General features: G+C 41.0%; 1 protein-coding gene across 1 annotated transcript; it reads right to left on the bottom strand.

The window, feature by feature from the left end:
• Positions 1-2,846: 2,846 nt before the first annotated feature.
• On the bottom strand, positions 2,847-8,733 carry SNRPE (small nuclear ribonucleoprotein polypeptide E). Its single transcript, XM_079696634.1, has 5 exons — positions 8,646-8,733; positions 8,122-8,148; positions 7,027-7,089; positions 5,625-5,703; positions 2,847-3,081 (listed from the first exon to the last, which is right to left on the bottom strand). Exons 1-5 carry the CDS (start codon positions 8,697-8,699, stop codon positions 3,026-3,028), a joined length of 279 nt encoding a protein of 92 aa, XP_079552760.1. The 5' UTR covers positions 8,700-8,733; the 3' UTR covers positions 2,847-3,025.
• Positions 8,734-12,977: the final 4,244 nt, after the last annotated feature.

Raw genomic sequence — 12,977 nt, forward strand, 5'->3', positions numbered from 1 at the left:
TGGCTGCATAACAATGTGAATATACTTAATATACTACTGAGCTGTACACTTTTAAATGGTGAAGATAGGGACTTCCCTGGCGGTCCAGTGTTTAGGACTCCACGCTTCCATTTCAGGGGGCAGAGGTTCCCTGGTTGGGGAACTGAGATCCCACAAGTTGCGAAGCACGGCCAATAAATAAATAAATAAATAAATAATTAAGATGGTTAAGATAGTAAATATTATGTGTATTTTACCAAAATTAAAAATTTTACCTAAAAGAAATTTTAAAGTAATACCAAAATGAGAATCAAACCAAGCTATACATATCTGTAAAGAGTTCAGAAAGCACCTAACTGTTAACAGTGGTTATTTATGAAGAACACTGATGGGAAAAGGAGGGGCTTTTGTTTTCTGCTCTACTTCTGTATAGTTTACATTTGATCATAAACGTGTATTAAGTTAATGCTTTTTAATATTTAAAAATTCCACTGGATATAACTTTTAAATTCAAATTAAATTCTAAGTAGTAACAGACTTAAGTTCTCATGCCACCTTAAGTTTTACCAAGCATCCCCTCGAAAAAGCATGCCACGAGTATGTGGTTATGATCAGTTCTAATAGAAATAATTAATTAGGGAAAAGATCCTGTGTCATCCAGTTAACATGAGATGGTGCTATTAGGTTTTCCCCAGAAAATGCCCGTGACACTTCCTGACTAATAATGCCTTAATCCAAATTAGACAGAGATCCACTCTCTAATCTTGAAATTGACAAATGTGATACAATAACATTTGGTGCCTGCATATACAAAATTCTAGCATTTTCAAACTATTCTTATCCTTCTTTCTCCCTACTTACTACTAAGAGAACACCAGGCCCGAATCAGCACTTACTTTTTCGGAGCCTGATTCTCCTCCCACCCCTCACTTCAATAATGTTACAAGAGAGTTTGTGGGTGGTTAGCAAGACCCCTTCAGAAACCAACAGCCATTCCAGAAAAATAACCGCTCACATACCAAGGGCTGCCAACAAGAGCAGCTTCCCAGCAGCATGTTTTAATAACCTTAATGAAGCAGACAGCAACTCCTTCTGTAATACAAATTCTGGGTGGAAGAAAAGATCTCCAGATTGTGGAAAAGTACAACTTAAAAAGTAAACACCACAGGCTCCAGTACAGCAGGAAAGCAAGCAGAGATTTCTAAATACAGAGCTCAATTTTAAGAGTTCACTGTACCTTATTTCTCACTATCACCACTTGCTCTGTCAAAAATAGACGTTTCCATGTCTTGATCCATTCAGGATAAGCCACAGCAGGCACAGCTTTGCTTACATAGGGCAGCCAGGTCAGAAAGGCCATACAGGGAAATGGAAAAAGCAGCCAGCAGGTTTTCTTAGGGATTATACTGCTCCAGTTTTTATCCTGCTTCCCAGCTATTTTGGTGCCAAGAAAGCTGCAGGGAGGTCTTCACTCTGCTCTCAAAAAGCTTTTCACCGGAAAGGCTGAAGCAGTCTCAGGACTGCAACTCCCTCTGCTGCCCAATGTTTTCTTTGCATGCTGTAGCAGGTTCAATTGAATTTCAAACTCAAATATGTTAAAAGAGCTAAAGCAGCCCTTTATTTCAAAATATGACCAAAAAGGCACAAGTTCAAATGGAGTGGAACAGCTAGAATGCCAAGTTCTAAGCTAGACTGATTTCTACACTCACCGACAAATCTCCTCTGTCTCATGAAGTGGTTCTTTTACTCAGTTTAAAGAAAAGTTCTGTATCTCCCTCATAGGCACTTGGAAAAGCCCGAACTGGACTTTTTGCTTCTTCCTTTCCTACCCTTAATAATACTGCCCATTACCAGAATTTAAGGTAGGCCTTATTCATCTTTCAAGATTCAACTTAACACTTAGCATGTGGTATTGAAGCTATGTTTGTCAGTCTGTTTCACTGTATATATTCAACTAATAGCGGATGCTCTATAACCATTTAACAGAATTCTAACTAGAACAACGCTGAGATATTGGGGCAAGAGAGAACTGACCACATAATTCAATTAGGAAATAAGCAATTACTGGAGGAGGAACCAAAATTCTTGGAGATAAGAATAGGAGAGGGCTTCCCTGGTGGCGCACTGGTTGAGAGTCCGCCTGCCGATGCAGGGGACACAGGTTCGTGCCCCGGTCCGGGAGGATCCCACATGCCGCGGAGCGGCTGGGCCCGTGAGCCGTGGCTGCTGAGCCTGCGCGTCCGGAGCCTGTGCTCCGCAACGGGAGAGGCCACAACAGTGAGAGGCCCACGTACGGCAAAAAAAAAAAAGAATAGGAGAGGTGTTTCCCCAACTAACATACTACTGTTCTGCCTAACAACAACTTACCAGTGTTGCCTGTGGGTCTTTTTCAGGTTACCAATCTCACAAAGTCTCCCTCCAGTTAACTCTTAACAGAGCTCCTTTTTAACAAACTTTCATTCTTTGCCTATATCCAAATACTTCTCACATTCTGATCTTAGTGATAAAAGAATTCACAAAGGCCTTACACAATAACTCTAAGAGAGTGCTAAGCAAATACTGAGCGACTATAATGTCCCCAACCTATTGTGGTTAGAAACCCTTGTGTCCCAGCATTCAGAATTAGAACTGATGATGAAGACATATATTGGCACCATAATCTTTACTTTTGTGAACACTCCCCTTCTCCACCACCCAGTATCAGAAGATTACATGTCAGGTAGAATTCCTACTCTTTGCCTTAAGAATCTACAGATTCCAGTTCTGTGAAAAGCAAATGCCCAGGACAAGTGCCATCTTCAGAAAACCTTAAAATAAATACTAACAGCTAATGGTGCCATTGTGTAAAAACTCTCTACAACTGGATAAAAGAAAACAATGTAAATATTTTAATAAAAACAATCCCACAGCATTTATTGTCATCTGGTAATAACATAAAGGTGAGCAAAACAATATGAATAAATGCTTTAGAACTACACTTCTAACAAAGCACACCTAAAAAAAACTGTATTGCCTTCTCAACAATTTCTTACTTCATTGGTCATTTCTAGTTGGAGACACTTTGCAGCAGAGTAATGTTATCTCCTTTTAGCATGATCCGACCTGCAACACAAAATTAAAAAAAAAAAAAAGCTATTAATAGCCACTCAGACAACTTTGTAACCACCTTTTGGCCTCAGAATTCCAGATCATTCTTAAGTGATTCTGAAAATGCTTTCTCTCTTGTGAAGGTATGTGACATTTTCCAATATTCATATATTGAAAGGCTGTGCATATTAGACCATATGCACTTTCCCAACAATAACCTAATGAAGGTAGAGAAATGTTATTTTACGAAAAGTAGTTTCTGTTGACTAAGTCAACTACCCCAACATTTCCTAATGCTCCGAGTTTGTAGAAGTTGAGAAATTAGTTTTTTCAGGAAATGCAGCATATTTACTATAATCCCTTTCTTACAGTTTTTTTTTCCTCTGGATTTTTTTTTTTTTTTTTGCGATACACGGACCTCTCACTGTTGTGGCCTCTCCTGTTGCGGAGCACAGGCTCCGGACGTGCAGGCTCAGCGGCCATGGCTCATGGGCCCAGCCGCTCCGCAGCATGTGGGATCCTCCCAGACCGGGGCACGAACCCGTGTCCCCTGCATTGGCAGGCAGACTCTCAACCACTGCACCACCAGGGAAGCCCTTACAGTTTTTTTTTTAACGTCTTTATTGGAGTATAATTGCTTTACAATGGTGTGTTACTTTCTGCTTTATAAAAAAGTGAATCAGTCATACATATACATATGTTCCCATATCTCTTCTACACTTCTTAATAGATTTCATCCTGAGATACACAAACTTGTTTAAGTTTTACCTAACATTTTCTAAACTTATTTGAGCAGAGAATACTTTTTTCCTGAGAAATATCTATAAATATCTTCAGGAACAGTGGTGTTCAGTAAAAGAGTTTGAGAAATGCTAATCAACACCAATAGCAATGAAATTGTTTCACTTTCCCAGGCTTCTACAACAGGTAATATTAATCTGTTCTACAGGGTGGATATTACCATGGGAAATCAACATTTTGCAAATAATTTATAAATAACGTCAATAAGGTTAGCTTGGCCTTCCTGGCAAGACATGTTTAAATTAGAAAAATCCAGGCTTTCACAAAAATAGCCTAAGCAGGAAAAAGCAAAGCAAAACATTAATACCACTCCTTAGAATCTACTTTCCACATAGCTAGTATAGGCTCAAGAGAATCCTCAAGGACTGGAAGAAAGAGGCACCTGAAACCCACCACTGATAAAAATACTAGTGAGCTCTGAAGTGGGGCTTTAAACAATTAAAGACAAAATGCCTAAATAAACCTCAGGTTAATGGAGTTTTAACAGAAATGATTCAGTAGGTCTTGATGAAGCCATGAATCCTAAAGAATGTGGGTTAAGAAAATGCCTTCACTGTTCAAATATCTTAACATTTCTACTATGTGGCATGCACTGAGCTAGGCACTGAGCATATTAGGGAGCAAAAAAGACAGGACTCATGAACTAATGAAGTGTGTGGTCCAGTGGCAGAGACAGTAATAATTCCAGTAATGAATATTTTACTACAAACTCAGCAAAGCACACCCTCCATCAATCCCCACCCCAAGCAAAACCAAACCAAACCCTGGCAGGAAGTGACATTTGATCTGAGTCCAAAGAAACAGGTGACAGCATATACAAAGATTTATGATGGAACAAATGTGCAGATTCCAAGAATTGAAAGAAGTGTGGGTGAAGCTCAGAATATGAAGTGCAAAGTGATACAAAATGAACAGAGGGAGATAAGGCCAGATCATGAAGGACCTTGAAGGATACATTAAAGATTTCCTTATCCTATGAGCAATGAGAAGCCACTGAAGGCTTTCTAGCAAAGAGATGACAAGTTCAGATTGGTGTTTTAAATAAAAGATGACAGGAGCCTGCAGAGCAAACTGGAGGGAGCTGAGGTAGTTGCAGAGAAATTTATTAGCAAACTGAATAGAACTGGTGCCATTCAGTACGGCAGGGAACACTAAAATTGCTCTAAACAGTGTGTGAGGGGTTGGAACTGAGTTTGATTTCTGATATGCTAACTTTGAGGAGCCTTTGAGACATCCAAGTAGAAATGTTGAATAGGCTCAGAGAGGTTTAGAGCTACAAATGTAAATTTGGAAGTCAACATATAAATGTAATTTAAGGTGCAGTCTTGAGTGCCTTGGAAAATAATACTGAGTGACAGGAGGACCTAGAACCAAGACTTGAGCAACTCAAGCAGTTAATGGCTGGGTCCTAAAGAATGAATATATAAAAGTCTGAAAAAGGAACAACTAGTAATGAAAAGCGAAAACCTGACTATAGTATCACAGAGCCAAATGCTGCTTAGAGCTCAATAAAATGAGGACCATTAGACTTAACACCATTAGTCTTTGGTAACCTTTGTGAGAGCTGAGTGGAGAGACAAAAGCAAAAATGGAGTGGGGTGCAGAATAAGTAGCAAAGGATGATTTCAAGAGTATATTTCTCTCCCAAATAATAACTTCTCAAATACAAACTAAATTTAAACATGAAATGAGTTGCAATTCAATTCTGCAAGTGAATAAAAATTTCTACAATTCTTTAAGGCCATCTATAGTCTTACCCAGTTGTTTTCTTGACTTTGTTTTCGAATGAATCTCTTCTGCATCATCTAATACGAGGTTCATATACTCATCAAAACCCTAGAAAAATAAGCCAACAATTGACTGTCATCTTCACGTAAGATCATATCCAAACCATTCTAAATGAAAATGGCTATATATAGAGATGCTAACTTCAGAAACTCACCTCTCCACTGATCTTTTAGCTGAAACACCACCTCCCTGTCCTAAGCCTTTTTTTTTTTTTTGGCCGCGCCGCACGGCTTGCAGGATCTCAATTCCCTGACCAGAGAATGAACCCGGGCCACGGCAGTGAAAGCCCAGAACCCTAACCACTAGGCCACCAGGAAACTCCCTCAGCCTTTTTTTTTTTTTTTTTTTGTACACGGGCCTCTCACTGTTGTGGCCTCTCCCGTTGCGGAGCACAGGCTCCGGACACGCAGGCTCAGCGGCCATGGCTCACAGGCCCAGCCGCTCCGTGGCATGTGGGATCTTCCCAGACCGGGGCACGAACCCGTGTCCCCTGCATCGGCAGGCGGACTCCCAACCACTGCACCACCAGGGAAGCCCCCCTAAGCCTCTTTTTAAATAAAGGAAGATGGAGTGTACTTCAGATTACTTCTGGAACCTTTGGGACTTAAGATTTCATTAACTATGCCAAAGAGCCATTTCCCTTATCTTTTATAATGAGCTCAATATAGTGTGTGTACATATATGAATCAACTCTTCCCATGTTCCCCACAAGACACTATCACCACTAACCACAGTGCTTGTTTTCCAACTAGTAAACAGGGAAGGGGAGATTACTGATGGAATCTACACTGTCTAAAAGAAATACCAGGCCTTCCCTGGTGGCGCAGTGGTTGAGAGTCCGCCTGCCAGTGCAGGGGACATGGGTTCGTGCCCCGGTCCGGGAAGATCCCACATGCCGCAGAGCAGCTGGGTCCATACCGCAAAAAAAAAAAAAAAAGAAAAAAAAAAATACCAGAGTCAGAGCATAACACTTCCATACATATCTTCCTTTTTAAAAACATTATTTAGGCTATTCTGTCATCGTGGACATCTTATTTAACTAACCCCACCCAGTTCTATTCAGGTATCACCTAACCCAGAACTAATACTCCATTAATCCCATCTCCCCGGCCCCATTTTATTTCTTTTGACTCCTCCTTTAAAGACTAATACTGTTGTTTAAATAATTTTCTAGTAATTTTCCCTCTCTTTTATGAATTACCTAATCCCTATCAAGCAGAACAATGAGACAAGGAGAGTGGGTCCTGAAGAACTTTCCGTGGGTTGGGTCTTTGACTTTTTGACTTTTTGTATGTCGCTCTGCTGGCTACCCTTTGGTAAATCTTTTTCTATGAACAAACTGCTCTGAGATAAAATATCTTGGGTACTCACAATGATACAGCCCTCTATCCGCATATTCACTTGCTCATAAAGCCACACCTGAATCCGAGATCTCTGAAATAATCAACAAAAATAGAAATGTTAAGAAATAAGTAAATAAAATCCAACCACTCTGGTCAAACAACAGACAAACATGGCTCCTAAAAAAACTTTAACAAATAAAAGCCAAGACTAGTTACTTATCAAGAAACATTCTCACTTAATAAATGCTATATTGGAACGAAGTTAATAATTTTCCTGTGAACTTAGAACTCAATCATATTTCCACTGCTTCTAGTCTCTATACATTTAAAGTGAAAATTTGTGACAGGATAGCATTTAAAAGGGCTTCTTTCTTATCTGCTATAGCAAAATCCAGCTCCAAGACAGCTTTCTCTAGGTACTCAGTTCTCCAGGTCTCATACCTAATTATCAGGAGGGGGACCCTCAATTCCTGTGATTAAAAATTACAAGAGCTTGAAATTAATCTGTTTTTCAATTGTATTGTCAAAGTTTGTCAGAACAACAGGAGCCACATTTTCTTTTAGAGATAACTTAAATACTCCGCCTTGTCAAGTCAAATTTTGAGTTGCTAAAAATCCCCTCAAAGGAAAGAAGGCTGCCACTAAATCCTCTGAACCTATCCTTCCTGTCTTCCTTTTTTTGTGTCTTTTCTGTATGTATGTGTCCCCCGCCCCGCAAAGTGCTAAACACACCACTTTATGACCTAGTTTAAAGCCGACTGAATTTTTCTTCCAGTGTCTCATCCTAAAGGGAAGGGGGAAAGGTTCCAACGTTCTGGCCATACCCACTGCAACAAAAGTACCCAATTACCACTGTCATGTCAACCAATAATTACTTTTTGAAATTAGTAGTTTTGGTCTTGTAAAGTAATTATGACACAATTCTTTGCATGCTTGGAGTTGGCATGGTTACACTCCATTTTATCACATTAGAGCTTTCCCAGCACTCCTTCCCCTCAAATACCCTCGCAATCTCGTTTCATCTACATTTAACTCTAGAACAATGATCAGACAGGATGAAACAAACAGCCAAATAAATTCACCTTTAACTTAAAAAGTAATTATGAAACAGTTAACAACTTACATTTTGCAAGTATCTGAAGATGAGATTCTGCAGCAGTAGTTAAGGAAAAAATACACGCATAGCATAGACTCTGCTTCCTGGAACTGGTCAATCCTACCCCCATCTCACTTTTCTGAACGTGACGTCTGTGCCTATGCAAAGTGCCCAACTAGGCACCCATTTAGGGCTCCCTAAGCACTGTAAACGAATCCCCTCCCACTATCATTCTCCTGGAGTTTCTCCGGCGCCGACATCTTCCTCAGGCACTAGACCGATAACTCCCGCTTTCACTGAGTACTTAACTAAGGTTATCTTCCAACGGCTCACCGCCGCCATTCCTGCATTTCCCGCCGCAGGGGTCGGCCAAGCCCACCTCCCATCCGTAACTGCTTCTTCAACTACCCGCGCTTTCTCCCAGTCTCGGCCGCCCCAGGGGCTCATGGGATGAGGGGCCGGACTCCGCTCCCTCTGGCCTGCTCCGTCTGCTCCTTCGCCCCCCATTTCCTGGCCCGAACCTCCTCCTTCTCACATCCCGAGTAGGATACGATTGGCTGCACCATCACCTTCTGCACCTTCTGGCCCTGGCCCCGGTACGCCATGGTGGAAGCTCACAAAGACCACACTACCCCGCACACTACCTCAAAAAGCAACTTCCGGAATAAAGGGCCGGAAGCGGAAGTGCATGGTGCTCGCGGGGCGACCTGGGAGGCTCCTGGGAAATACCTCTCTAGCCACGGGCTCCGCTTATCTCGGTGCTTTGTAGCAACTGCGGCGACTGCATTTTGGAACGTGGGTTGGTCCTACAGCGCCACCTGAAGGGAGGCTGGAGGAGGAGCTTAGCGGCTTCAGTGTGCCTCGGCTGCCGGGAGGCGGTGCACAGCGCTTGGCCATCGCGACTTCATTTTCTGAGTCGGCTTTAAGAGCCAGATCGTCCCATTGCGTACCTCTGTGAAATAGATTGGTTTAGTGCTTTTTTTTTTTTTTTGCGGTACGCGGGCCTCTCACTGCTGTGGCCTCTCCCGTTGCGGAGCACAGGCTCCGGACGCGCAGGCTCAGAGGCCATGGCTCACGGGCCCAGCCACTCCGCGGCATGTGGGATCTTCCCGGACCAGGGCACGAGCCCGTGTACCCTGCATCGGCAGGCGGACTCTCAACCACTGCGCCACCAGGGAAGCCCCCTAGAATTAATTTTTAAAAATCTAAGTACATGATGGCTTTCTATTTGTTCAAACTTTCCTTTGAGTCTTTGAGAAGTTTTAAATTTTCTGTAGTTTTTAGTTTCTTCTTTCTAGTTCATCCAGTTTAATCATAGATATTTCATCTCTCTTGGTCTGAAAAATTGTCTTTTATTCAATTGTATGCTCTAGGTGGTTTTTAAAAGAAAAGTAGTACATTCAATTATATAAAAATTATAAAGTTTTGCATCACCAAAAAGCCACCATAATAAGCAAAATGAGAAGATCTGGGAAAGTTTGCACCACATCAGAAAAGTGGGTAATTTTACTAATATATAAAGAACTCGGAAAAAAAAATGCTGTGTAAGAAATATTCCAAAACTTAATGGCTTAAAACAGCATACTTTTTTTTTTTTTTTTTTTAAATTTGTGACCTTTGTGGGTCAAGAGTTTGGGCAGGAATCAGCTGGGTGATTTTTCTGCTTCAGATGTGTCTAAGGCCTTGGCATGTGTATTTAGAAGGCTAGCCCCACCTGAGTCAGTCTCCATGTCTATATAACCTCAGGGCCTCACCACATGGTCTCTCTGGCAGAGGAATATGCTTTATTACATGGGGGCCCAAGGCTCTAAGAAGCCAAAGCTGAAGCTAACAGTACCCTTTAAGGCCAGGCCTGGAACTAGTATAATGTTCACACCCCAGGCCACGTTCAAGGGCTGGAAAAATAGAGCCCACCTCTTTATTGGAGGTGTATTAAAGAATTTGCAACCATTTCTAATCTGACACAAAGACCCAAAATAAAAGTTGGCGATGGATATGAACAACCAGTTTTATAGCAAAGGAAATACAAATGGTCTTCAAAGGTATGAAAAGAGGTCAAACTTCACTCATTATAAAAGAAATGCAAACTAAACTACACTGAGAAATCATTTTTCCTCACTAGGTTGGCAAAGATCAAAAACTGGTGGTAATATACCTTATTAAGCTCCAATTCTAGACACGTAATCGTACAAACTTACATATGTGAAATAATATAATCATTGCAGCATTGTTTAAAGTACCAAGATGGGAAACAACCTAAATGTCTATCAATAGGAACTAGCTCAATGATTGCATGTTCATATAGTGTAACACTATGCAACTATAATAAAAATTGCAGTTCTTTGTGTCCTGTTATGAAAAGATATCCAATATACGGTAAGAGAAAAAGTAAGCTATGATACATTTCAGATTAACTTCAGGATAATTTAGTGGAGCCGGCAGAGCTGGATCTCAGATGGGGCAAGCCTAAGGAATATAAGGAGTCACACTTGCATGTACAAGTACAACCCTGAGAGTGAGCACGTCCTTAAATTATGCCCAGGTACCTTGCTTGCCTCACCCTAGCCCCAGTCCTGGGGGCCAGAATAGGGGATGGATAGCTGGTATGGGTATAGGTGAAACAGGGTTTGTCATGAATTTGTAATTCATAATTTAAAACTGTTCATAATAAATATAATAAAAGCAAGGTGCAGGATATCATGTTTTATATATAATATTACATAGAAGTATATTTACTTATATGTGCCTAAAATATCTGTAGAATACCTGAGAACCCGAGAACACTGGTTTCAGAGGAGAAGTGAGCAGCTGGGGCAAGAGTAGGAGGGAGGATTTTTACTGTATACCCTTATACACATTTTGAATTTTGAAACTTGTGAATGAATATCAACAATTCAATGAATTTATTAGATAGTGGAAGGTACTATGACATTTGTTTCCCTTTTTTTGTTCTAACTAATCATAATGTTCTTGTAAAATTTGAGATTTTCATGACATTCCCAAGGTATCTGCAAATGACTGGTACACAGAGACATACCCTGAGAATCACTGGTCCAAAGGGACATATCCTGAGAAGAGTCACCTCCAGGCCTTCTGAATATTGAAGAACATCCTTCCTCTCAGCTTAAAGTTTCTTGCATATCAACCAGGAGCCTCAAAACTTGCTGAATGAAGCATGACAAAGAATGGGGTTGGGAAGAGACAGGGGCAGCCTAACAAAGATCAACAGCCCTTGAAATGGGCAGCAAGTATTTATTGAATGCTTTCTGTTATTTTCCAAAGTGTGCCCCCCCAAAATTCATGTGTTGAAGCTCTAAACCCCCAGTACCTCTAGAATGTGACTATTTGGAAATAGGCCCTTAAAGAGTAAATTAAGGTTAAATGAGGTCATATGGGTGGGCCCTAATCCAAGGTGACTAGTGTCCTGAACGTGACTATTTGGAAATAGGCCCTTAAAGAGTAAATTAAGGTTAAATGAGGTCATATGGGTGGGCCCTAATCCAAGGTGACTAGTGTCCTTCTACCAAGAGATTAAAACACAGACATGTACATGCAGAGGGAAGGCCATGCCTCATGTGAGGACACAGTGAGAAGGGGAACATCTGCAAACCAAAGAGAAAGGCCTCAGAAGAACCCAAACTAGCCAACACCATGATCTTGGAATTCTAGCACCCACAACTGTGAGAAAATACATTTATGTTGTTTAAGCAACCCAGGCTGTGGTATGTTGTTTTGGCCCTAACAAACTAATATACCTTCTATGTGCCAGACTTGTACTAGGTGCTGAGAATATATAGGTTAGTAAGAATCTCTATCTCAAGGAGTTTATACTCTGCTGATGGAGAGGTAAACAATTTCAAAACAATGAGGGTAAACAAAGAGTATATGTCTAGTAGACAAGCAACAGAGCCCAGCGTGGGGAGAGGGAGAACAGGGTATTGGGAGAGGTAACCTGGAAGTCATGGAGTGTGTAGGAATTAGCCAATGAAAAGAGGAGAAAAGAGACCTTTAAATAGAGGAGAGCATTAACAAAGGCAAACAGCTAGAGACAGATTGGTGTATAAGGGAAGTCGACTGTCAGTAATTTTGCTAGTGTAGAGCATGAAGGGTGAGTGATGGAAGAGGCTGGTACAACAGGGCCTTGCCTTTCATGCTATGCTAAGGGACTTGAATTTAATTTTGGAGGGAAGGGGAAGGCACAGGGGGATTTCATGAAACAGAGTGACTCAAATTCACATTTAAAATAGATCCTTCTTTCTTTGTAAAACACCAGTTTATTCCTTAGCCAAGAACAGCTGACAGCAAACTGAGCAAGAATGAGGCAAGACAGACTCTGAGAATACCAACGGGATTGTCAGAGGTCACTAAAAACAAACCTTACCTGCTCAATTTGGCTTTGTTTGCAGCTCAAATCATCTCCTTTGCTAAACTACACAAAACTCCAGATCTAACACCTCAAGGAAAACTTCCCTGACCAGTCTTGAACTCATTGATTTCTCACTCATCCCCTCTGTAGACAGCATCATCCATTTATTACTTGTACCCATTTCACTCCTGTTAATTTTTCCTTAAAAGTATTTCAAAGGCAGGGGTTTACCTTATACTTAATCTATCCCTAGTAGCCAGCAGTGTTTAATGATGGTTAGAATTCATAATGTTCTAATTTGAGCCTCTTCAAGGGAAGGCAGTCCAAAACACTTTGCGGCAGTTATGCCAACGTATTTCACATTTCCTCACAGCTTTTCTAAACTTGACTACCTTCCTTGACCTCTCAACCTAAATAAGTGACCTCACTAATCAAATACACCTACCAGGGAAGGTTCCTTTTTTTTTTTTTTTTTTTTTTTACATCTTTATTGGAGTATAATTGCTTTACAATGGTG

This window comes from Hyperoodon ampullatus, assembly GCF_949752795.1.
Source record: "Hyperoodon ampullatus genome assembly, chromosome: 2".
NCBI classification, from domain to species: domain Eukaryota; kingdom Metazoa; phylum Chordata; class Mammalia; order Artiodactyla; family Ziphiidae; genus Hyperoodon; species Hyperoodon ampullatus.